This window comes from Ostrinia furnacalis, unplaced genomic scaffold (assembly GCF_004193835.3).
Source record: "Ostrinia furnacalis isolate ACB-3 unplaced genomic scaffold, ASM419383v2 OfSCF7604, whole genome shotgun sequence".
NCBI lineage: Eukaryota > Metazoa > Arthropoda > Insecta > Lepidoptera > Crambidae > Ostrinia > Ostrinia furnacalis.
The window spans coordinates 380,840-407,068 of NW_021137843.1; the positions used below are offsets into that span (position 1 = coordinate 380,840).

General features: G+C 37.3%; 3 protein-coding genes across 4 annotated transcripts in view; 2 read left to right on the forward strand and 1 right to left on the reverse strand.

The window, feature by feature from the left end:
* LOC114365617 (probable isoaspartyl peptidase/L-asparaginase GA20639) overlaps window positions 1-3,518 on the forward strand; it is a 6,614-nt gene extending 3,096 nt beyond the window's left edge. Inside the window, exons 2-7 of the mRNA XM_028322233.1 lie at window positions 2,080-2,269; window positions 2,421-2,617; window positions 2,709-2,822; window positions 2,901-3,069; window positions 3,148-3,249; window positions 3,331-3,518. Coding sequence (XP_028178034.1) covers window positions 2,083-2,269; window positions 2,421-2,617; window positions 2,709-2,822; window positions 2,901-3,069; window positions 3,148-3,249; window positions 3,331-3,503 — 942 coding nt within the window. The 5' untranslated portion in view covers window positions 2,080-2,082 and the 3' untranslated portion in view covers window positions 3,504-3,518. The remainder of the gene's footprint in view (window positions 1-2,079; window positions 2,270-2,420; window positions 2,618-2,708; window positions 2,823-2,900; window positions 3,070-3,147; window positions 3,250-3,330) is intronic.
* A 496-nt stretch (window positions 3,519-4,014) lies between these two features.
* On the forward strand, window positions 4,015-7,236 carry PGS1 (Phosphatidylglycerophosphate synthase 1). 2 transcript variants are annotated; one of them, XM_028322214.1, is made up of 7 exons: window positions 4,015-4,718; window positions 4,879-5,043; window positions 5,122-5,336; window positions 5,454-5,524; window positions 5,607-5,702; window positions 5,952-6,078; window positions 6,581-7,236. In XM_028322214.1, the coding sequence occupies exons 1-7, from the start codon at window positions 4,124-4,126 to the stop codon at window positions 6,704-6,706; spliced, it is 1,395 nt and encodes a 464-aa protein (XP_028178015.1). In that variant the 5' UTR covers window positions 4,015-4,123; the 3' UTR covers window positions 6,707-7,236. The 2 variants fall into 2 exon arrangements, with proteins under 2 accessions (XP_028178015.1, XP_028178014.1); XM_028322213.1 differs by having other exon boundaries at window positions 4,022-4,718; window positions 4,879-5,040; window positions 5,119-5,336.
* Window positions 7,237-7,490: 254 nt separating this feature from the next.
* LOC114365559 (uncharacterized) overlaps window positions 7,491-26,229 on the reverse strand; it is a 36,075-nt gene continuing 17,336 nt past the window's right edge. Inside the window, exons 3-5 of the mRNA XM_028322163.1 lie at window positions 9,894-10,153; window positions 9,259-9,531; window positions 7,491-8,891 (exon numbers count right to left, since the gene is read on the reverse strand). Of these exons, the coding sequence (XP_028177964.1) occupies window positions 8,652-8,891; window positions 9,259-9,531; window positions 9,894-10,153 (773 nt within the window). The 3' untranslated portion in view covers window positions 7,491-8,651. The remainder of the gene's footprint in view (window positions 8,892-9,258; window positions 9,532-9,893; window positions 10,154-26,229) is intronic.

The following is a 26,229-nucleotide window of genomic DNA, read 5'->3' on the forward strand; positions in this document are numbered from 1 at the left end:
TCACTTAACAGACAGATCTCCAAGTCTTTGACTCGCGACCTACGCCAATTTAATACAGACCGTATAAAAGAAGCGATTGAGCGTAACAAGAGCTCTAAAGTATTCGCAAGAGATCTGCCTATTGGCCAAAGCCTACAAACCAAGGTGAAGACCGAGGATGGCAGAGACATCTCGTTGGGGCCTGAGTTATTGGAAGAGGTTGAGAAGTTCTACGGACGGAAGATACGGAACGTACGGAAGTTGTACGTACACCTGTCACAAATCTAGCCGAAGACCCAAGAGCTAGATTGACCCAACACTGGAATCACGGCTGAGCTTTTGAAACGCCGGTACTAAAGGCTCTTCAGAAGCTGTTTTATTCCGTCATCCTCGAGGAAAAACGCCTACGGCATGGCACAGAAGTGTGGTGATACTCTTCTTCAAAAAAGGCGACAAAACTTTGTTGAAGGATTATTATAGACCCATCTCACTTCTGAGCCATGTCTACAAGCTGTGGGTCTAGACAAAGTGCAAATTATAATCGCAAACCAGTCGAAAAGTAGTCGAAAAGCCCCTTTTTTGTATGGAGTTTTGACGGATTCGATTTTCGATTCGATTAAAAAGTGCGTTTTGTCTAGGGGGGCAGAGCCCCGATTACGGTAATTTTTAACGTCAACAATCCAGACACGCTTCTCGATTCTGCGATACGATTGGTCGTTCAACAGCGTACGTCAGCTGTTTTGACCAATCGTATTGCAGAATCAGAAACGCGTCTGGATTGTAGACGTTAAAAGTTACCGTAATCGGGGCTCTGTTTTCGAGAGTCATCACGAATCGTCTAATTCATGATCTGTCAACGTCATTATTTCGTTTCGAAGAACAGGCTAAGGTCATAGATCATACTGCCTCGTCTCATCTCTTTATTTTTTCTTGAGTAGAGTTTTAAAATGCATAAATTTATTATTCAAATCATTTTATGTTAAAGATTTTTAAATAAAGCTTAATTTTAACACTATTAAGAACTATGCTAAGTACATGGATCTTTTATTTTCGTGTAAATGCTGCGGAAATTTGCGAGAATAAGAACTATGCTATACGGTTCCTTCAAGACTAACCTAATTTGATTATTCAAACAAGAACAAAACTCTTTGGTTCTGTTTATTTATAAAAAAATTGTAACTATTTTTGCTAAATGGAACCAACCAACATTGGTTCTGGTTTGCATAATTAGTTTAATTAAGTGTTTAGGTACCATGCTGTTTAGTTCTTTATAGTTTTTTAAAAGTTGGCCAAAGTGGGTTGGTTCCGCAAGTGACAGTGCTGTATCTCTGTTGTTAGTCGTTGTAAAGCAACCAAATTTTTTTACAAGATAGAATGCGTTATTTGAGCGCCATCTATGTACTTAACTCAATTTCACTCAAACTGTGGGTTGGTTCCCGTTTGCATAAATGGGTCCAGTTTAGTCGGGCAGTTGATCAGTATGGGATCATGTATGGAAGTGCGCACACTACGCCGATTCGATTTGGCCGATTCTTCATACAAATTAAAATCGGGCACAACTATCGGCCAACTAAAAATCAACGGTGTGCGCCTACTCATAAAGAGTAATTTGTAAAAGTCCCACAAATTGTCAAACTTTTTTCTAAAAAAAAAAACGTAGTGATGGGACCACAGATATGGATCTGTGGATGGGACTGATGGCTATAACGAGTATGACGTAGTGTGGGGTGCTCGCTTCATTTCACCACAATTTCACACTAACATTTCTTATGTATTGAAAACTTTAGAGCTGCTTTTATAATAATTGATAAATTGAACTATCAACACTTGACTTACATAGCAGAGAACTCGGAAATGGATCGCCTTTCGCGCGCTGTCAATCGCGAGGCGAGGCGTTTACGTTACGCGGTGCGGTTATAAGAATACTGACCGCCTCGAGTTGATACGGTTACGATCCCTTTCAGAGTTGATAAATGTGCGACGTCCTTTATCCTTATCATACCTTATTTTATGGCTCAAATAAAAACTTAAATATCACGAATCGATGATAAAAATACACTAAATCTCACTTTATAAACGAGCGGGAATATTATATTTCAGACGATGAAACCTATAATCATTGTGCATGGTGGTGCGGGAGACATCCCAGACAGCAGAGTCACGGGTAAGCTAACAGGAACTAAAGCTGCTGTTATTGCTGGCCATGATGTGCTGCTGAAAGGCGGGAGTGCACTTGACGCTGTCGAAGCTGCTGTTGTATCAATGGAGAAAGATGAAAACTTCAACGCAGGTGAGATTGTCTACAGATTTTGAACAAATAGCTTTATTACTCATCACTGACTAATACTAATTTTTGTCATTTTAATGTACCTATACCTAAATGCTGCCTTTTTTTCATTCATGTTGATGGTATAGTGTTTTATAAAATACCTACATTTCAGGTTATGGCTCAGTATTAAATTTAGATGGAGAAGTAGAAATGGAAGCCAGTATTATGGATGGTGCTAGACTCGATGTCGGAGCAGTGACACTGATAAAAGATTTCTTACACCCTATTAGCATTGCTCGTAAAGTTTTATCTGACTCCCCGCATTCTTTGCTAGGTGGAGAAGGTGCTAAAAGATTTGCTTTACAGAAGGTAGATTATCATTTAATGATTTTTTTTCTTCACAAAAGTAACGCAATGCATAGATCATATTTTATTATAACTTTCACTTGTCTTGTTTTAGGGATTCGAAACAATACCGCCGGAGTCGTTAATAAGTCAAAATGCGAAAGATGCATTGCAAAAGTTTTTAAAACATGGTGAATTTGGAAGAACTGAGATCGGCATCAAAGATGAGGTTTGTAATATTTACTGGTACAATAGTATTGTCATGTGACTAGTACTTTCTGTATCAACCAGCCAATGAATGTTTTAGGGTGGTGTAGGCACTGTCGGTGCTGTAGCTGTAGATGCGAATGGCCACGTAGCTGTGGCCACTAGCACTGGTGGAATGAGCGGGAAAGCAGTGGGACGTATAGGTGACACACCCCAAATTGGAAGCGGTACATATGCAGATGATAATATTGCTGGAGTCTCAACCACCGGTATAATTTTATCCTCAAGTGTTATGTATTTTATCATTGCATATTGTGTTTCTTTACTATTTTGAACTTTCTTTATAGGTCATGGTGAATCCATTTTAAAATATTGCTTGGCTCATAGTATAGTAAAATTAATAGAAAGTGGCGTCGATGCCAATACTGCTACAAAAAAATCTGTATTGGGTAAGTCTTTTGTTTAAATAAAGTGATACTTTTTTGTTATAATATTATTACCATTTTAATATTGTTGTTGTTTTAATTTAGGTATGACCAAACGACTAAATAATACCGCTGGGGCCATAACGTTGTCGAAGAATGGCGATGTTGGAGTGTATTTCAGTTCTAACCGTATGTCTTGGGCCTATGTAAGAGACGGCAAGATATACTACGGAATTGAGCATGATCAGGTTTTAGAAGATGCTTACCCTTCACAATAAATGATGTGCCTGTAATTGTATTTTGTATGGATATTATTATATAACTGAATATACCTATTATAATACTAATTATAAAAAATATATATTTTACATAAGCATTGAGATATAATAAATACAGCAATACCATTTTTTCATTAAAGAAGTTTTTATAAAAAAAGACAACCCAAAGCCAACTTCAGCGCGTGTTTTGCCTTACACAATCATGTCAATATTCATGTAGCCAATTTTGTTGAATGTTGAGATTTTTTGTTGATTGTGTAGGGCAAAACATGGGCTGGAGATGGCTTATCACCTTTTCAGTATCAAGTAAACGATGGCTACGATAATATCGATTGATTCGATTGCCTCCATATATTCTTACAATATCTTTGGTTTTGATGAATGAATTAGCTTCTATGGTTTCCAAGCAACTCATTCGTTCGTAGGGCGAAATAGTGTAGTAGCAGGGCCGTAACTGAATTAAAAGTATAATTGTCATATCTGACAATTTCGAAATTTGACATTGACATTTGTTTTGTTACTAATTCTTTTGGTATTGTTGATTGTGCTTCGAAAACTCTTTTAAGATTAATTGAATATATTAAAATATACATATTTCAAGCGTCACGAAAGTTACCAATATGTTGAAGCATGGTAGTCTTCCAGTGCGTTTCAAAACAAAGGAGTTACATTACTTCAGTTGGTTGTATAACATTGCACCATGTTTTCCTGTACATTCTTCTAAAATTAATATAATTACTGATCCTAGAAAGTTTTATGATACATTATGTGAGAGATTTCGAAATGCTAATCGAAGAGTATCTATTGCTAGCCTGTATATAGGAACGGGAGCACTGGAACGACAACTTCTTGAGGTTACTAAGCAGAATATATTGAAGAAAGAGAATTTAAAGTTTACTGTAGTTTTAGATTACCAAAGAGGAACTAGAGGGGAGATAAATTCGCGAACCCTTCTACAAAACTTTGTTGAGGATGTTCCTGACCAATGTAATATAACTATGTACCAGACGCCTCGGTTGCAAGGTTCCTGGTCTAAGGCATTGCCATCGCGATACAACGAACTGGTTGGTCTGCAACACATGAAGTTGTATATCGCCGATGACTCAGTACTGCTTAGTGGGGCCAACTGCTCCAATGACTACTTCCAGCAAAGGCAGGATCGATATGTTGAAATACAGGATGTTGATCTTGCAAATTTTTATTGTGATGTTATAGGTATGATGGCTGTAAGTTTTAATTTTTTTGGTTAATTTTTGTTTTCAAACCAAAATTTATTTTGTCATGATATTGTTAGATAGACTAACTACAGTGCCAAGACACTGGCATGTTGCCCACAATATGATTCTTTGGTAAATATTTTCTTTAAATGTTGCAGATGAAGTTAGTAACCACAGTAAAAAGTGTGTGAAAGATGGCATTGTAAATGACAAACAAAGCCCCAAAAGTATGGTAATACAAGATGTAAACAAGAGTATCACAAGTCTTATTACTAAATGGAAAAGTTTACAAGAATCAAAATTGTCTTCTCAAAAGGATTTTGGTAAGTGACTCTTAGTTTTCTTTCAACTAAAAACCATCACTAAAACTTTCATTGGCTAAATCTGGGTTTTTATTCCAGTTGAGACTACAGACACTTGGGTGTTCCCATTGTTGCAAATGGGAGAGTTCAACATTTGCCAGGATGAGCAGGCCACTCATGAAATGCTCGGGTGTGTCCCTAAAGGGTCATATGTCCGCTTGGCAACTGGATACTTCAACCTGACAGAAAAATATGCAAACACTCTGCTAAAAGACTGCAAAGCAAATATTAGCCTCTTGATGGCCCATCCTAATGTGAGTGTTTTTATAAATGCATTTTCAACAATACTTATTCTTGATTTTGAAAAATAATTACTGAAATGTTAAATGAAAACAATATCTGATACCATATTCATTTGAAATTGTTTTCAGGCCAATGGATTTTTAGGAGCATCAGGACCTGCAGGTGGCATTCCACATGCATATTCTTTAATAGCTAGAAAGTAAGTTTCTTTTCATGTTCATTAAATTTCCATTTTTAATCTCGATAAAACAAAATAAAGTCTCAAACTGCCTCTCTTTCAGATTCTGGGACAGAGTTGTTCAGACAAACCAAGCAAGTAGGGTGCAGATGCTTGAGTATGAAAGACCAGGTTGGACATTCCATGCAAAGGGCTTATGGTATGATTGTTTTACATTTCTCAGTCATTAAAATTATAGTAGTATAGAATAACAAAAATCCACAGTACATATTTTTATGACTTGTTAGCAACAATATCCTTGTTATACGATATCACCTCTGTAACATTTATGAATGCAATAAATAATTAAGTATTGAGTACTTACATCCATTCTCCTCAAAGTGCTGCAGAATTTGAAGTGTATTATGGTTTGCTGCATAACTTCGAAGTATAATGTTCTGGTTCACAGGTACTACCCTCCAGGGAGCAACGTGCCGTGGGCGACACTGGTAGGCTCGGCAAACCTCGGCGAGAGGTCAGTTCGGCGTGACCTCGAGGCGCAGGCTGCCATCCTCACTATTTCACCAGATTTACAGGTACGTGAGTAGTACCTGTACCATACCATAGTATACATACTTTTTTACCTTCTTTTGATACAAATTTGATGCCAGTTATGATCAAAATTATTAATTACTACATAGTCTATCATCCTACTAATATTATAAAAGCGAAAGTTTGGATGTTTGTTACTCTTTCACGCAAAAACTACTAAACGGATTTTGTTAAACCCAGATTAACATTATAGGCTATAAAAAATTTATACCGATCTGTGACACTAAATTTCACGCGGGTGAAGCCGCGGGCAAAAGCTAGTTACTTATAATGCCAATTTATGCTATTTTCCTCGTTAAGTAGCTTCATAAATGGTCCTAATTTTACATGTAAAAAATATTTGTGGAAGAAACCACACAAAAGTGTCTTGTTTGGTAGATAGATAGTTAAAACATTTATTTGCATAACAGGAACACACAAACAGATAGTAAATAAAAAAAAGTAGATCATTGATTGTAAAAATTGGATTATGTCTTTTTGTTTTAGGAGAGGCTACATGATGAGTGTTCGAAGTTGCATGAACATGCATCAGAATGCAGTGAAGAACTACAAAAACGCAAAACTCCATTGTGGGTGAAAGGGACAGTAGGTCTTTTTAGGACATTCTTTTAATTGCATATTATTATTTCTAACATAGCATAGTCATCTGTTGAAGATATGAAGTCTGTTAAGTATGCTCTCATACATTCACCAACATGCTGTAAGTCAATTATATTTTTCACATTGCAATAGAAAGCTGTATAAGAGTAGGTAATTCGTTTCGGCAAGCACTTACACCAATCGCTTTTCATATCTGAAAATGACTTCATACAATAACCATACTTACTTTCTTTTTTGATCTCACATAATAATTATAATAATGTATCACAGACCACAGTTCACAGCTATAAATCTGGCGGCTGCTTTTGTTATTAACTCGTGACATACATTATTTAGTATTATGAATATTAATATTATTTTATGTTCCAAATCAGTCGTCAGTATAACATTTAAGATAAATGCTAGTCTGCAGACAAAACAGGATAAAACAAAGCAAAATGTTTTATTGTCATAAAATGACTTAATTTAATATTTATGTATGCTTTAATGTTGTGATAATACTGTTATTATAATGTTATCAATTACAAACAAATTCAATCCTTTTCAAGGTGTTTGATTTAAAAAGAAACAGAAAATAATTTTCCAATCACTTTAATTATTATCATCCTTATTTTTCATTCATATAATCACATAATTATAATTATTTCGATTCACACTTAAAATAATTTTAAAATAAATTAAATGAAAACACTCTGCAATAATTTATACAAAAATCAGTCGTTTTGTGACATTATTTGATTAGAATTAAAAGTATACAATCAAATTTACAATAATAGGAATCAGGCACATTATTATAATAAATCTATACTAGTGAGTTATTTTGCTAGAAGTAGAAGCTGAAAGTAGACATCAGTGGTCTAATCGGAATGGACGTATTCACCTTACAAAATCATAATTATTTGAAATAATTTGAGTGATCAAATTAATTTAGCTAAATAAAAACTCACTTTTGAGCACAATCAATTGAGTAAATAAAATAAAAATTGCGATTGAGCAATTTACACAACATCACTTAAATATTAATTAATCATGTTAAAATCAATATTTAGGCATACTTAAAGTATTTCTTCTGAGCAAAACTTGAATTAAATATTTTATATATCAAAATCAGATATAATGAATCAGCTGTGAAGTGAAGCCACCATGCAGGTATGGATGAGTTTTATCCTAATCTTTGGTGTTCTGGGTTATACGCCGGCGCCCGAGCGCAGCGCGACTGCGCCATACAACAAGCAACAGGCGCGCGCGCTGCGGCCGGCCGCCGGCACGGAACTGAGTGTGGTGTCGCGGTAACGCCATCATCCTACGCTAACTACGGACGCAGATTGTAGGTACAAAAATAGTTCACCTATTCAATACAATTAATACTACTTAACAATTAAGTATTGCGAGGAGGCTCTGACGAATCGAACAGCAAAAACGCACATTCAACTGAACGTCGACCTGACGCGAAACGCGGCCTTAAAATAAAAGATTCATAAATCTTTACACTGGAATAGACGCAATACACGACGTGTATCAAACCGGGCACAAGCCTCCTCAAATAATAATGCTACTTATCGCGAATCACACTAAGGTAAATTGACTAGGCGTGTTGTGAGTGGGTCGTACCGGTTCCGTGAGACTTAGGCTTTGACTTTAAAAGTAACGTATAAAGCTGTCCGCGTATCGAATTATTGTTGCCGCAATCGCGAGCAATAACTTAGTGAGCGGCGACATACGAGCGACGCGGCTGCGAGCATTATGTTCGAGATTTTGCGGCAGACGAGATTACAGTACAGTACGATAGTGATAGTGAAGCGTTGAAACCGGGTCTTCTTAGGTTATGCAAGGGCCAATAAGTTTCAGAGTAGGCCCCTACCAATATAGAAACTGAGGGTAGGACCCGCACTGAAGTGACAAATGAGGGTGGGTAGTTTCAAAGTCAAAGTCTACGTCCGTTAGTAGCCGGCGTGAGTCAGAAGCCGGCTACGTCGGGCGGCGGGTCGGGCGGCATGTAGTGTAGCTCGTCGACGGGCGCGCTGAACACATTATATAGGACAGCGAAGAGCGTGCAGGCCGCGTATGCGCCTAGTGCGCCCCACCATAGCAGCCGCTCCCACAGCCGCTGCTGTGCGTGCTTTAACACTAACAGCCCTATGGTCAGACCAGCCAGCGCGCCTGCCACGTGCGCCGCGTATGACACTGGCGGCGCTTCCTGGAAACAAAATAGCTCGTTACTCAAATTGCAATTTAAGGCCCCATATGAAACTACGTTGAGGACAGAAAACCAGATTCAAGCCCGTCATAGGCAGTAAAGGACACAGCAAAAGTTCGATTGCGTGTGGCAAGTGGCATACAAGTTTCCTACACCAATGATATCATTAGGCAAAGAAAGTGATCTCTTATACGTTTTTCTTAATTTGTAAATCGTGATCAATTTTATCATGATTTTCATAAAAACAGAACAGCATCATTACATCGGCAGCTACGATGATGACATTCGTCATTTATTGCTCATTATCACTCAACTACAACACAAGTGAAATGCTAGTAAAGAATAAAAAAATGTATGTGTAACTCACCTTTGTATACCTAGCGTGCACCGCGAACCCTACATCGCAAGACGCGACGGCTAACGCAGCGACAAGTCGCACCGCACCGTAGCGCATCGCGTGGAAGTTTAGCAACGCATTCGCCAAGTGAGCAGCGAGCAGCGCGTAAACGCCGCCCGAAGCGCCCGCAAGGCACACATCTGGGTCCAGTACTGAGGCGGCCAGAGAACCGCCCAGAACTCCCGCTAAATAGACCGCTGCACAACGCAGCGCGCCGTGAACCATCTCTAGAGGTAGACCGACCTGTTGAAGAAACCCTAGTAAGTACTGGTATTACAAATCTATACATATAACTGTGTTCGGTTTGAGACAATTGTGACGGTATCATAAGGACTGCAGTTAGTCACTTAACTTGATTGATGCAACTCAGATGACGCATAGTCTGGATGCACACCTTTAGAATTTAGTCGTAGGTATACTTATTGCTCGCAAAACTACATGTGACAATTCACAACGAAACATTGTTTATTAATCAAATCTTCATTCATTTACGTCCCTTTTTCCTGGCATGATCATTGACAGAATATACATTGAAACTTTTTTAGAATAGCCCCAAGTTCTGGTCTGGCCAAACAAATTCTTAGTAAATAGAGGATAGAACTCACCGCTAGCTGCACAAGGAGGTTGAAGGCCAGGTGTAGCCAGCCAGCATGCACCACGCTGTAGGTGAGGAACCGCCATAGCTCACGGCGCCGGTCGGGCCGGTACACCAGTGGAGAATCAACCGGCACCGGGCCCGCCGCTGCCGCGACCCCGCCGGAGCCCCACGCGTACCATGCGAATACGCCCAACTGAAACAAGAGAAAACAATTGTTAACTTTGCAAGAATCAAATGAGTTCGTTCCTTTCAAATAATGGACGTCCACTGCTGGACAAAGGTCTCCCTCAAGGATTTCCACAACTACCGGTCATGTGCTACCCGCATCCAGGAGCTTCTCGTACTCAACAAAATAATTTTGAAAACCCAACTCTGTTTTTTATAATTTCTTTAAATTTCCACCACAATTCCTAATATAAATAAATATACCTACTAACTGTAGATGATAACCCCAGAAGAAAAAAATGAACCGAAAAGTCAAAATCAAAATCGACACACAACTACAGTTCGATGAAAATTAATTTCCCCTATTTTCTCCGATTTCGCTACCGCGGGTTTTGGTACTAAATCCCCAGGCTTTCGTACATTTCCATTACCCCCAAACGCTAGACTGCAGCTTCAATTTCGGAATTGGATTGGATCTGCCAATGCAGTTGTTCGTTGCTTTATTTCAAGAGCTTTTCAATTCGGAACGTAGCATGGAATAACTCATTTTCAGATTGAATTTACTTGGTTTGAATGAGATTTTGGTATTTTGTTAACGATTATAAAATATATGTTACGGTCAAAGTGATAAATGTGAAAATTATGAATAATCGCCGGTTATTATGAATAATCACCACATGATTTGGTAAATGTGATTAATATGAGGTCATTTATGTGTGTATAAAACTAAATAGGCGGCTTAGGGGTGGCGCAAGGGCCACCCCCGCCGCATCTTAACCTATTTTTCACTTTAAATCAAAACATTATGTTATAGGCATCATGGAAAAGAAATATTATGCAAGAAACATTCCAAACTCATTATGCCAAATTATATTAATATATGATATCAAAACGTTCAAAAATTTGGCTGTACACGAGCACGTACACAAGATGTTGTTCTCTTTTATGAAATTTGTCAGTGCTAAGGTTGAATTATTAAATAATCACTGTTAAATGTGATTAATTTATTACTTTTACCGCGACTGTCGGTAATTATTCATAATAACCGGTTATTATTAATAATTTTCAATTTATCACATTAACCGTAACATATATCCCAACTAATATTATAAATGCGAAAGTAACTCTGTCTGTCTGTCTGTCTGTCTGTCTGTCTGTTACGCTTTCCCGCTTAAGGCTTGGTATTTCTTCTAAAGTAGGTATTTCGCGCTGTCAAAATCTGCGCGCGCAATTCTTCGCCGAAAACAGCGCGTCAAAGAGCTCCCGCCACAATTTCCAGCTACACAGTATAGAAATACGCAGTTGGTTAGGTTAGGTTGACTTCCTTCCTTTCAAGCGTCACACTCACAACACTTTCTAATAGAAATCATATCCAAGTGATACAAATTAAAACACCTTTCAGACTTTTTGGGAATATATTCTAGAATCGAATAAATATACTGATCCATTATCTGTATGTTAAATCGTTTGTACCACATTGAAATCAAATAAATGATGATTAAAATTCTGATCAAATGTGACACGTAGCCCCTTCTGGCCGAAACTAAGTGTTCCTGTTATAGCCTCGATTATTGCAGTATACTGAAAATGTCTTGATACCTACAATAAATAATAGAAATGAGTGTTTTCCTTTTTTCAAAGGGTTATTAAGTGTACCTACAGCGTTTTTTTGACGCTATATATTTATATACAAATTTGTTAATGCAAGATATTGTTTTCTTGCTATTTTACATATTTTTTCTAATTACCGTTAGATTAAGTATTAGCCTTATCTAATTACCGTGACCATAAAATTTTTGGGTCTCATTTACGCGAAAACCGCTTGGAATAATTTGACGCCTTATCGATTGTTAAGTTCGTACTTTTCATGTGTTTCATATTTAAATGCGTTTAAGTCAATTAAGCCAAATTTCAAAAATGATATGGTAATTAGGCTGAGAACGCCTAATCGTGAGAATGACCGTAATATTATTATTATACTGGTTACTACTGAGAATATATTATTATTATTTTAGCTGGATTCTTCGAAGTTGTCTCCTCTTTTACCCTGAAAACTTCACATGTAGTGACTCAATATAGATTCAATAGCGTATTAGTTTTGACTGACTTAGATAATGTTATGTACCTATTTATGATTTCCCTGTATTATGTAATTGGTAATATTAATATTTCAAGAAATAGCTTCGTCAATAAATAGTTAAGTTCGCGAATTGGTGACATAATGATTCCTTTTCGTCATACTAAATCTATGGAAGTCGCGTTTTGACAGCTTTAAAATGTATCACTCAAGTGATGATGAATAACGCCCGTATTCACAAACATTACTATGAGGTCTCACAGTGTGCGTGAACGCACAGGTTAACATGAACCAATCACAGAGCTCTATTCAACGCTGTGCGTTCGATTTTCTGTTTCACTTAAGCAAGCATCGTTTGTGAATACGGACGTAACTCACTCACACAATCACTCAAGTGCATTACCACTAAATGACTTCATGAATGTCCAAAACTATGATAATATTCAAACTGGAACCGCGCCAGGTTGTCTCGCAAAAATACGATCCCTCAGACCCAATCTAGGTTAATTTTTTAGCCGAAATGCAATCAGCGTGACCAAGGCCAGGGCTACCACACTTTTGATATTCTACTCGTAGAGTCAAATTATAATTTAATCTTACTCGTATATGCGAACATCAGCGCCCACCAATCCAGCTACTATCCGTTCGCTTTAAGTTTGCCGTTGGCGATATGACGTCACTCGAAGGGAAGCGTCTATAACTTTAACAAACTATATTTAAAATACTTTTTATTTATTATTTTTGATGAAAATTGTGTATTTGCGTAAAATAAGACACATTAATTGCGTTTAATCACTAACTAATTGCGTTAATAATCGCGGTCGGGGTAGGGGACGCGCATTCCACGAACCGGCAAACTTGTACCTACGGACGGTGTAATGTAGGCCAATTCCTCAATTTCTTTATATGTGTAATAAGAGATAAAAGTAGTGAATATAGCAACATTATAAGAGCTACTACACACAAAATTAAATGCTACTTTTAGCATCGTCGATCAACGATGATGCATCATGATTTCGCAACTTCATACTTTCGAACGCGCGCTAAAAGTCAGATGTAACCTGTGATCTAAATAGGTATATACGAGTATAACTCAAAGGTGACTCACTGACTGACTGACTGACTGACTGATTGACTGACTGACTGACTGACTGACATAGTGATCTATCAACGCACAGCCCAAACCACTAGACGGATCGGGCTGAAATTTAGCATTCAGGTAGATGTTATGACGGAAGTACTCGGTGGGGGTAAAACGGGATCCACACGTACGAAGTCGCGGGCGGTCGCTAGTTCAGAATAAAAGAGACATTATTAGTGCTGGTAACTGTATAATAAATCCAGCAAAAAGTTGCCGGATTTGGTAACCCTTACAGAGATCCGTGGCCAAAACCGAATGTATGCAGTGGCATTTTTGCCGTTTCGCCCATTTTTGCCGTTCGCGCTCGCAAAATGTCCGAATGGGACGCACATTCAAATAACATTCAGTTTTGCACAAAGAACCAAGATTAAATGGAGTCGGTACTGCTTTCTTCTTCATTATCTAGCATTCCAGTCTTTTATAAATACCTAGTTCATTGAATCTACTAAATTGTCATTTTACTAAATTGAACTTATGTATGTTTCACGTAGAATTCACTCATAGCACTAGGCATCGTATCGCACGGGTAGATAAAAGTAAGTACCTATCTATACTAATATTATAAATGCGAAAGTAACTCTGTCTGTCTGTCTGTCTCTCTTTCACGCCTAAACCACTGAACCGATTTTGATGAAATTCGGCATAGAGATAATTGAGTCCCGGGAAAGGACATAGGATAGTTTTTATCCCGGTTTTTAAAACAGGGACGCGCGCGATAAAATTTTTCTGTGACTGACAAAGTTCCACGCGGGCGAAGCCGCGGGCGGAAAGCTAGTATAACATAAAGGAAGAGAAGGATTTTTTCCAATCGGTCTTGTTGGTTTTAAACTTATTTTCGTTACAAAAATTCAATTTTTTCATCTTTATTCAATAGATATTTTATTTGTACTTATGAGTTCTGTAGTCACTAGACGAGTATTTACAATAGGTTTAAACTGTACACCTATTCCATTACCGTTGTATGAACTTACGAAGTTCTGAACTTCGTTCAATTTCTCAAAAGCATATCGTTAACGCTGATGCTAACTTTTGCTCAGTAAGCTACAATTTCAACTTCGTGTATTTACTCCATAGTTTCTTGTTCTCGTGTGAGTTATCAAGTAGCTACTCGTAGTACGAGTATAAGTCACATCATTATGGGCTGTAAGAGTATGCCCTTTACAGATTGGGCGCGTTAAACGATCGTCCTTAATTTACATTTAAAAAATCAAACAACAAAAAACACTACGACTGCTTACTATTTATGTTATATCAAAATCAAAGTTAAAGAAGTATTTGTTTGTCTGGGATAATTAAATTAGTATGTTAAAGTACATTGTATTGTGACACTCAACAATGTGCCAAATGCCTAATGGTAGTCTTCGTTTGTTTCTGCAATTTAATCTATTAATTTAATAATATAATAGGTATTTGTGAGTCCAGCACTGGACTGTAGGTTGATGATTAAACATAATACTGGGTGATAGGAAAACTCGACTCTCCTTGAAAGGAGTTTTACTAGCGACCTAGAGATCTGGAGCAACAAATAAAGTCCAGTAAATAAAAAATATCGTCATAAATAAAGCTGAATCTGTAAGAACCTTACTTACTTTACAACAAAGATGATACTAGTTTCACTACCTACGTACTTGCAACGGTAACTTTGCAAGGAATTTCGCTTATTTAAAAAAAAGAGGAGATTCTTACATTTATTCGTAGCTGCCGGTTTTGATTCATTTCATTCAAGCGATTGAAGCACCTTTATTTTTATGCCAACTAACAATTTTAACGGATTTCATACATAACAAAAAGAGGTTAGTTTCACCATTTACCTATTATCCAGGTTTAACAGTTGTAACGAAAATGTAGACCCATTTGCTTTTATCACACGTGCACTGATAAATTTATTTTTCATGGTAGGTAACTCGAAATAACATAATGATAACTTAAGTTTCGATTTTGTAAACTTCTAAATTAAATTACTGAGATATAAAAATAGTATTTTCTTCTTTAAGAACGACGTTTTTCAAAAGTATGATTAAGTACATAATAATATTACTTGACAGTTTATTTAGTTTAGTTAATAAGAAAGAATTGGTAAAATCGTCCATTAATTTTATTCACAACTAGCTGACCCGGCGAACTTTGTTCCGCCTTAATGGCAATAAATAGGTAAGCAGACTTTTTTTTAAATTTCGAACGGGATAAAAAGTATCCTATGTCCTTCTCCTGGCTCTAAACTACCTCCCTGACAATTTTCAGCTAAATCGGTTCAGCCGTTCTTGAGTTATAAGCGAAGTAACTAACACGACTTTCTTTTATATATATAGATTAAAAGGCAACACATTATTAATAAACAAATCTTATATTTTGTACACATAGACTTTTTTAAAGCGCTTTTACACATCTTATATAGTGGAAAAGACTTAAATTTTAATTTTTCTTTTGCAAATAAAGTTCATTCTATTAAAAGTAAATTTTTAGATGCTATGAAGATATTTCACTTGAAACAAGCGACTGTCTTGATGAAAAATTAGCAAAAAAATGAGAAAAAATATTCGTAACAGCTCATTCTGCGCTCCGAGTTTAATCGAACCAAGCATGGAGCGAGTGAATGACTGCGCTCTGTGTCGCCAGAGTAAAATGTTACAAAAAACTCGCCAAAAAAAACCGGCCCCACTATCGGTAAATTGCGAAACAAAAGTTGTGCGGTAAAAAGTAGCCAGCCCAAAAAAACTACAGGGAAATGAAAGTCCCTGGTAGCAAAAATGTCACCAAAGCAAATGGGAGTTCAAGTTTTTGTGCAGTGACACGCTGCGAATCGGCCAGCGTTCTTTTGTTTTACTTTGGCGAGAGAGATTTTAAATACATGAGGAATTATGGAACGCTTATGGAACGGTCAGGCTTGGAATGAAAATGGTGCACCGAACGTTTGGGGTTCCTTTCTAACGATGTTTTCGTATTTTCATTCATCCCCCTTACTCATAGCGAGATACTGGCATAGGTGACAGTGACAGAAAGACAACAATTTGTCTAAATCACAGCATTAATAGTGGCTTTTGATATCCAAATGTAAAGCAATAATAATTTTGTTTGTGTTAAACTTTGTCAGCAGCCCTCAGATTTCAATTATATGAATATTTGAAAATATCACCTATTGTTAGTAACAAATGGTGCACTGTTTCGCTTGGTCTATACCTACGTGAAGGACAAAAAATAACCATGAACAGCTACTGGACGTTCTGCGCAGATAATTCCTCTCCTCTAATGCATTCGGAGTCATTGGATTACCGTGACGTTGAATCATGCCCACTAGGTTCTATTTATAACCGGCCATTACGCTAACTTCGTTGCGTGTTGACGGTAACGAGCGAATTAGATTCTGTATGCCAACTAGAATAGCCACTACTTGTACTTTATACAGGGTGTTAGGTAAATGGGTATATGAGCCGAGACCAGCCCATGTTAACATAGTCATATAAATACTATAGTGGTGTCAGAAAGTCTGGGAAAGGTACCATTATTGAGTAATCAGCTGATTCAGTTTTTGTCGCCAAATTGCGTCGTGACACCCCTGAAAATTAATAGTACGACAAACTAGCGTAGATAAAACAAATGACAGAATTCATTATAATTTTCTGCCTAAAAGTTTGTCTCTGAGAGGCAAAAACCTTAAGCAATCCCCCAGGAAAATCAGTCCATCTAAAAAGATTTAGCACAAGTCAAATACTCCCTTACCTTATTTGATTCGATTTGGATTTTGGATAAGTAAAAGTAAACAAAGTGGTCAAGAATTATTTTACTTCATTGACTGTAACTTACTTATTCAAATAAACTGAATAATCAGGACCGTTCATTGTGGACGTCATTCGGCTGAAATGTATGAAGGAACGAATCATTAAACTTGATAACTTTGATTAAGGAAAATGAGAAATTGTAGGTAATCATCTAAATTTTATCATCGTAAATCACGATATTGTGTACTAAAAATACCTTAACTAAAAATAAGACACCATTGAAAAAAAACCTTAGGCATTAAAGAAATGTGCCCAACGCACTGTTTAATCTTTGAAGGTCAACGAAAGGTCTTACAATGGAACCGGCACGTGTAGTGCGAGTGAGACGCAAGACGTATCGCACGGCGGCTTTCACTTGCAAGAAAGAGTCGGAAGATCATCGCGGCGCAGGAGTAAGGATGTGTAAGGAGGTGACATTGAAGGCTAAAAATCGATTAAGATTTTTCACGTGTTCAATAATAAATCGTTGAAGGATTTTTTTTCTACAAATAATAAATTTAGGTGCCATTAATTGTGGTTGGGGTTAAGTTTTCATTTCATGATTGACTAATGAAGGTCGAGTCGTCTGAGGTCAAAGTGTCGTAATTACAGTGCCGTAATTACAATCCAGTTGGTCAGTACAGTAGTCTTGCCGATTGTCTATCAATAGCCTATCGAAAGGCCACCCAATCACTCATACTATCGTTAATAAAATATCATATTTTCTAAGAAAAATAACAGCGTTTATCGCAAATTTAAATTTAGCTAAAACATTTCCAAAAGCATGGCAGATTACGGTTTTCTTAATTTAACAAATAAAACTGTGTTGTTTTTTTTTTCAATGTCTTCTATCAATGCAATGGTATCGTTAAACTAATTTAGACCCATCGATAGTATGAGCGATTTCAGGTAGGTAGGATCTATCAATTAATCGATAATTGATTTTAAGACATTCCTATTGATTACTCAGATGGTTTTCAAACAATTTGATATTTTAATCGATTTTTTGAAATATCAATATCGATTACCGATTTTATGGAAAAAATAATGACTCCGCACTAGTTGCACCGCGCATGCGCCATCGCGCCATGCGGCCATGTTTATTTGTTTACATTATTTTTTCAGTAAATAATTTGCGTTCGTTGCGATGTTTTGTTGTTGACGTTCTGGATAATTAGATATTCAAATAACTAAGTAATACAGTGAAATTATGGTGATGTGTGTTGAGTGGTGTTGGTGCAATAGGACTTTGTTTGTGTCTTCTTTAGTGTGATGAACGATTTATGTCCGGGAGACCTTTCGTTCCACGATGCCTTGTATCTTAATGTTTTCGCGGGTGGGTGAATCGACACCACCATACCACCGAAGGGAGACCCGGAGATCCCGTTCTTGAAAATAGGATTTCACTACAAGAACCTACCCGGTCACTTGAAAGCGTGGGAAGGTGAATAAGTGAGTGGATGGATGTGATAGATGTGTTGCGATTCGTTTTGTGAATTAGAGTGAAGTGTTACCCCCTGAATACCTTGGATTGCTTGCAGAGTCAATAAAAAGAGGTAAGTGAAGAATTGGTTCAAAAGTAATAATAAAAGTGCCGACTCGCGTCAAAATTTGTGAATGAAATACCGTTTGACCACGTTTGACCTAGGAGGGAGTTGGGCGATCGTAGGGCTGTCCAAAAATTAAAATAATAATAATTTATTTAGTTTTGTATGGGAAAATATTTTTTATTAAATATTACGATATCCACTTTCTGGCACCACTATAGTATTTATATGAGTATGTTAACATGGGCTAGTCTCGGCTCATATACCCATTTACCTAACACCCTGTATAGCACATTAAAAAAGAGTACAAAAGAAAGTTGACAGTTAATTGCGTTCACATCACACTAATTGTTCATTCGTTTCGGCCGAATGACTTCCACTGCTGGATAAAGGCCTCCCATAAGGATTTCCACAAAGACCGGTCCTGCGCCGCCCGCATCCAGGCACCTCCCGCGACCACTACACACTCACTAAAATTTGAAGAGATCCGTAAATTAAAATTGCTAGCATAGCCTAACGGATTAGCAAGCTGAAGTAGCAATGAGCAAGGCACATAGCACGCAGAATTGACGGCCAATGATACAGCAAGGTTCTGGAATAGAGGCCATGTATTGGAAATCGCATCATGGGACATCCACGTGGATAGATGACCTTATGAAGGTTTGCAGAAAGGCGCTGGATGCAGGCGGCTACCTCTCGACTAATCTAGGAATCATTAGGGGAGCAGCTGTGGACGTCCTGTGACTGAAAAGATGATGATTATAATGATCAGTCAGCCTATTTCCTAGAGGTTACGCTCTTTCGGGGCTTTTAAAGCTAGGCGAGATGTTTGATACTTCGTTTATTAGCTAGCTAGCTGTGAGAAAAGAAGTTTCATAAGTACCACTTGTGGTCTAAACTGAATAAATATTTTTGATTTTGAAGAAAGTTTTGAGGAACTACATTCACATTAACCGCATCCTTCTTCTTCGTCGCTACACTCTTGCCAGAGTGGTCGTGGTCGTCACACCCGGTCCGGTGGCAAGCCTCACGATCCGTCGCCATTCCTCCTGCACTGAAGCCTTTCTTTTGCATTCGTGGAGTAGACCATTGCGATGGCTCCTACGTATAAAGGCGAAACTGCCGCTTACGCCTTTTTCCAATTATTTAAGGAATGATTTCATTTTGCTCTAATCTATAACGTCAGTAAGAAAAAATATTTTTTTTTCCATTAGATACAAAATAAAATTTTAGGCAAATAGGCGTATGTGCAGAACTACGCCACGTATAAAGCCCAATCATACGATTCGTCAATCTATACGAGTAGTTGCTTACATAAATATATATTTTTTATAATCCAAATCTTAAATAAAGCCATGAAAATATTTAGCAAATTGTTTTATTTATAAATTATGACACATTATATAGTTATTTAATTTTTAGCGTTAAGAGTTGCATCTCAAACTAATTTGAAAATTATAAATAACTTGAAAAAATCTAACTGCCTAAGGCATCGTGGGTTCAATCCCTGCCTTAGGCAGTTCGATTTTTTCAAGTTATTTATAATTTTTAAAAATATGACACATTATGTTAAAAGACCTAACTAAATCTCGAGCACAGTATATGGGCGTATTTGCGTTAAAACGTAATAACGATACATTAAACAACTTTTTCTAACTGATTTATTATTGATATAGCACATGATAACATTTAAAATAATGACATGCATAAATAAAGAGAGTAATCGCTTAAAATATTATATTTACGTTGTCATTTAAGTCTCTTTACGTTGAACAATATACATGAAATTATAGAAATGTGACGACGTAAAAGGGCAATGCGTAAAATCTCAAAATATATAAGAAAAATATAAAAATTGATAACAGCAGTAGCAAAAGCATTACATGTTAAGGCTAAATGTGAAATTTCATTAAATTCGTTTTAGTAGGTCAGAAGATATGACCCAAAAATATGGTTCTGGCCACTAAAATGGCTCTCCTGTAAAATTTACTTTTTTCACTTACGCCAGTATACGTAGGAGCCATCGAGTGCGGTTTTGACCTGGTCAGTCCAGCATTATGGGCGACCTGCCACGTGCTCTTGACCGCATGATCTCAAAGTAATTCAGAATTATTTTTATTACAAACAATGCATTTTAGTATACTGTTCTATTTTGCGTGTATTGCGTTGACAAGCACCACTGGACTTATTATTGTAATGAGTTCCTGACGTATGTAGGCTGGAATGGTCTATTTTTTTTTATTAAGGGGATAATTCCCTTTCACATCGTTGGGGGTATCAAGTTTTTTAATTACAAGATAATAATACTGAAAAAGAGTACGCACCCTTGAGAGGTTTACATTTTGAGATTCGGCAAAACCTTAAGCATTTAGAACACTTGCCTTATACACAAAACATGTGTTACCCCAGCTGAGGAATGAGGAATAGCAATTTTCATTATTTAATAATTATCATTATTATGTAACGGTATCTGATGTACAGTCGCGGAATGAGAAGTTTCGTCACCTTAGTGTCGGTTTTCGCTTGCACTTAAGAGTCAAACCTGCCAACATAACCGTGCAAGAAACAGTGCTGCTAACATTTAAATAAATATGACGTTTGCTAACGAATAAGGTTTTGCTTGTTTATTTTTCTATCCCATCAGTGTAATGTTACAAAATGTAGTTTTTTTTATTTAATAGATAATGGCAGGTTGAACCAACAAGAAGGTTTTAGTTTATCAATCATAATAATCTTCTTGACAAGTTAAATCGTCAAACAACTTTGATCTGAATAATTTTGAACTTTACTGACGAACAGTTAAAGATTATTTTCTCTAACTCGAGATTATTCTGTAACATAGTTTCAAAAGGTAATAATTATGTGCTCGCGATTCGTTGAAGGAATCAATTTGAAAACTGACGAACCTTTTCATTCCGTGACTGTACACTGTGAGCCTTTAGTATAACCAGGCCTGTTCATCTCCGCGAGTTTACATCGAAAACAAAACACGGACGATAGCCCACTCACAGGATACTATTCGACAAGGCCTCACATACGAGCGAACATTGACTCACGCACGCGTATTCTTGTGTATGATGGAAGAAAATAAAGAAAATGGTGTACTAAATACTGTGCAGTATTTAACTGCCTCAATAATAATAAAAACACAGAATGTACTTTTTTAAGTTGCCTCAAGACACTGAGAGGTAAATAAGTAGTTAATATTATTCATGATAATTCATGCTAAATCATGTATTTCCTCCGCCATTTTCCGCAGTTTGGCACCTCACGTCACATCATTTTACCGAAGTCAGCCCTATAGCTTCGGCGCAGTGCCGATCACTGACGTTTGTCAACAAAATGGTGCTTGACTCTTGAGACAGGCTAAATTACACCATATTGTTGACATTGAGCATACATTTCTCTAAATACCTTCGCGAAGTAAAACTTCTGTACGTAGTACTTATTATTATTCTGTGGTATAACAAATAGGTCCTGTTAGATCGAAAAATACTACCATTGAAAATAAGAACGATTTTATTTGTAATATTATTCTACTTGTATAGAGCTTATTAAAAATTGCTAACTGTTTGCAATTTTACCCTGTATTTCTTTATCTTAATGCCATAAATAATTATCAGTCTGGGAATTATTTAATTTCAACGCAGGTGTGCTTCATCTGAGTATCAAACCTACTATCTACGGATCAAAAACCCCAGCTCTTCGTCTTAAACTAATAAAAGATCACACGAGCTCCCTTCAACTTAATTTATAAAAAGCCTTTTCTAACTAACGAAGTAACCAAGATCAGAGCATCACTGCCAGTCCCGTATTTTTGGGGCATAAACTTTTATTTACTCCTACGAACCCACAAAAATTCACATTCGGCATTAGGCCGGGTTTCCACCAAGGTGAAGCGGTGCGGAGACGAGAGATGACTGTGCGGCGAAGCGTGCAGGTTATTTCCACCAATGCGGAGCGGAGAAGAGCGTAGAAGAGCGGAGCCGTGTGTAGATGTGTGAGCTATGCATAGCTGTCAGCTGTCAGTCTATTGCTATTTATGAAACACCACACCGCTCCTCACATATCCGCACCGCTGCGCTCTTCTCCGCACTTCTCCGCAATGTGCCGCACGGCTACCGCTGTCAAATTTTATAGAAAAACAAATGCGCCTGATACTTCTCCGCTCGATCCATTTCCACCAGCAGAGTGGAGATATGCAAATAATGGAATCTGATTGGTTATTCAAATAACTTCTCCGCTCCGCTCCGCACCGCTCCTTAGTGGAAACCAGGCATTAAACTCACCCGTAAACCCGATGAATTATATTGAATTAGGTATATCGTAGAGGCGCGTTCCGTTTTACGATGTTGTTCGGATCAGTATTAGAAGTTACATGGTAGGTGCTATTGACTCAGACTTACAAAAAATGAAAGGAAATAAACTAACAAATAAAATCATAGCGGCTTATTTGATAAGTTATAAATCCCAGCCCATTAGATAAATTTCAGATTACATTAAATTCTTATTTTGATACTTTTCACAGATATAATTTCAATCGTTTAAAATTAAATACTTGATGGAAGATAATCTGAACATTCTCTGATACTTACCCTTAGTTTCAGGTGTTCTTATTTTTAAGGTGACCCTCTACGTAGATATTAATGTAGGTACTTTAAAATGAGTGACTTTTGGGTCCAACTACATTTATGGACGTATATTATTAATCCGCCTACTTTTGTTAATTAATTTTTTTGTAGATTAAAAACAGATTTCCTTAAAAATGTTTATTATAAAGCCTACCGTTGTAACTTAATGTAAAATCTTTATCCATCATAAACTTAAGGCTGAGGAGTTTAAAAAATTTAATTAAAACCTTAATACTGTACCAAACAAAGCACGGATTAGCTGCTTTATGGCGTGTTCTAATAATCTTGCTTTTAAGTGTTCTTAGAACCATAGCACATGATGCGTTGCGGCGCCGCACCGCATAGATTTACCGTAGCGCGCGATAATTATATGTACAGTCACGGAATGAAAAGGTTTGTCAGTTTTCAAATTGATTCCTTCAACGAATCGTGAGCACATGTTACCTTTTGAAACTATGTTACAGAATAATCTCGAGTTAGAGAAAATAATCTTTAACTGTTCGTCAGTAAAGTTCAAAATTATTCAGATCAAAGTTGTTTGACGATTTAACTTGTCAAGAAGATTATTATGATTGATAAACTAAAACCTTCTTGTTGATTCAACCTGCCATTATCTATTAAATAAAAAAAACTACATTTTAACATTGCACTGATGGGATAGAAAAATAAACAAGCAAAACCTTATTCGTTAGCAAACGTCATATTTATTTAAATGTTAGCAGCACTGTTTCTTGCACGGTTATGTTGGCAGGTTTGACTCTTACAGTACCTACCTACTGCAAGCGAAAACCGACACTAAGGTGACGAACCTTTTCATTCCGCGACTGTACTTAAGCCTAGGCGCAGACCACCGACTTTTGGTTTGCCGATAGTTGGGTCGGGCTGTTGATCAGTACGAAAGTGTGCACATTACATCGATTTGGTATTGGCAGATTCTTCATCCAAATTAAAATGGGGCCCAACTATCGGCCAACTAAAAGTCGGTGGCTTGCGCCTAGGCTAAAGGTGGTGGTTCGCGCTGCAACCGAGACGAGAAACCGCGACTGTTACTTGACTTTGGGCAATGTAGAAGCGTCAGTTCACGAGCGAGACACAGACCTAAGTCAAGTAACTCAGTCTCTTGTCTCGCGTCGCACTATGGATCGAAATTGCGATTTATGGACATAGCGATTTTTTTCACAATTTGTATTTGAAAAAATTACCATCGATAGGTAATTTTTTTCGGAACCTCATAACTTCTGAACGGGCAACTTTGGGCGCGCGCTGTTAGTGTAGGATTATAGTCAACAAGCCATAGATCAAGGCTCAAGTAGTTTCAAAGCAAAATCTGTCAAGGCTTAGTCGAAATCGACCACTTTATGTTTCATTCCATACAACGAAAATGGAAAATATTTTTTTCCAGCCAAACTATTGGTTTTAGAGAAAAACTTGTGCAGCATTTATTCACCAAAATAACGTAACCTATCGATAGGTAATTTTTTCAAATACAAATTGTGAAAAAAATCGCTGTGTCCATAAATCGCAATTTCGATCCATAGTGCGTCGCATCGCCGCCGCGACCGCATCGTGTGCGTTAGCTCTTACGGTTCTTTGTAGGGAATTTCATTATGCACTTATTAAAAATTTAAATACTGTTTCTTTGTTTCGCTTAGTTTCATCTCTAGAACTATTGACCTGATTCTTTATGTTGTTTCTGCGTACAAAGATTGCTTGTTTATTAATTTTATTCCATACAGGTGGTCGCTACTGCCTACTGCCCACGACTTTGTACGCGTGGACCCCGTTTTACGACAGCATTCAGGAAACCACTGGTTTGTGTTGATGCTGTTGCAGTTCTACATTAATACTTAGGAATTTACAATATTTTAAAGAAAGAAACACCTTTAATCATCCCGAAGACTTACTCATTTTATTTATATTAATAGGAATATTAGTAATTCGTAAAAGATAAGTAACATCAAAAATCGCCTCATTACACAATATCGATGCTCGGTAAGTGAGTTGAAGTATCCTTTTAATACACTACAACAAATTACTAGAAACATAAAAAAGCTGCATCGCACCTCAAAACTTTAGATGTCCAGGGCCGTCATTTTTATAATTTTGGTTCAGTTTGCTTGGTCTCTGAGCTCCGATTCACTCTCTTTTTCATCTTTTCGTAGTAATGCCTCAGTTATTTCACTTTGTACTAGCAGTATACGACTTATTTAATAAGAAAAAACAGTATTGCAAGCTTAATTCAATAATAATGGGTGATGGCCGAAGAAATGTTATATCGCATAGAGAGTCGCGCGTAACCTTTTCGACGACAGGCGCGTGGCGTGCTTTCGACGCCGGCGCCGCGACTAAAACAATAGCAAGCCATGGGGTGGGAAAAGCGCGGAGACCTGAGATAAGCTCTTTATTTCACTCACAATGAGCAAGCGACAGGCTACTAAAAATGAGAAATATGTGTAACAAGTAAAAAAAAAGTTATGAACGAAAATGTGTTAGGCGCGGTCGATTCGACGCCGCGCGCCCGCTTGAAGGTTAAGAATCAAGAGCTATTTCCTCTAAAAAGGGAAAATGCTAAATTATACAACTTTTTAGCGATTATAACGTAGACTTACGTTATTTATTTTAGTATTATATACTTCAAACGGTTACTGTGACTTTTTTTCCGGTAGACAGGGCTCTATCAATCTCGGGGCCCTGGAAACTGAAATGCTTAGAGTGCCCAAAAAAAGATGCCTGGATGTGTCTTTTTAATATCTAATAAGCGAGCATCGCGCGGCGCTCAGCGCTCAGCGCTCTAATAAAGCGCAGTAAAGCAGTAAAAGAGTTTACGGCAGCGGAGGCAGCGCCAATTAGGAGTTAGGTTTATGACAGCCCCGCCCTGCAGTAAACTGTTACATTTTAATTCAATTTCCAACTAAGTCCGGTCTTCGGCTCTTCAAGTAATAGTGTCTAACTTAGAAATACATAAAATAGTAACGGTGTTTAAAATACAGGCCAAATATCGGGACTATTCCCACCTCTCGTTCCCAC

Excerpts from the sequence above, each read along its gene's own strand:
- PGS1 (XM_028322214.1), top strand. The coding sequence starts at position 4,124 with ATGTTGAAGCATGGTAGTCTTCCAGTGCGTTTCAAAACAAAGGAGTTA. Across the intron at positions 4,719-4,878 it reads TTTTTATTGTGATGTTATAG|ATGAAGTTAGTAACCACAGT; the intron begins GTATGATGGCTG and ends TAAATGTTGCAG. Across the intron at positions 5,044-5,121 it reads GTCTTCTCAAAAGGATTTTG|TTGAGACTACAGACACTTGG; the intron begins GTAAGTGACTCT and ends TTTTTATTCCAG.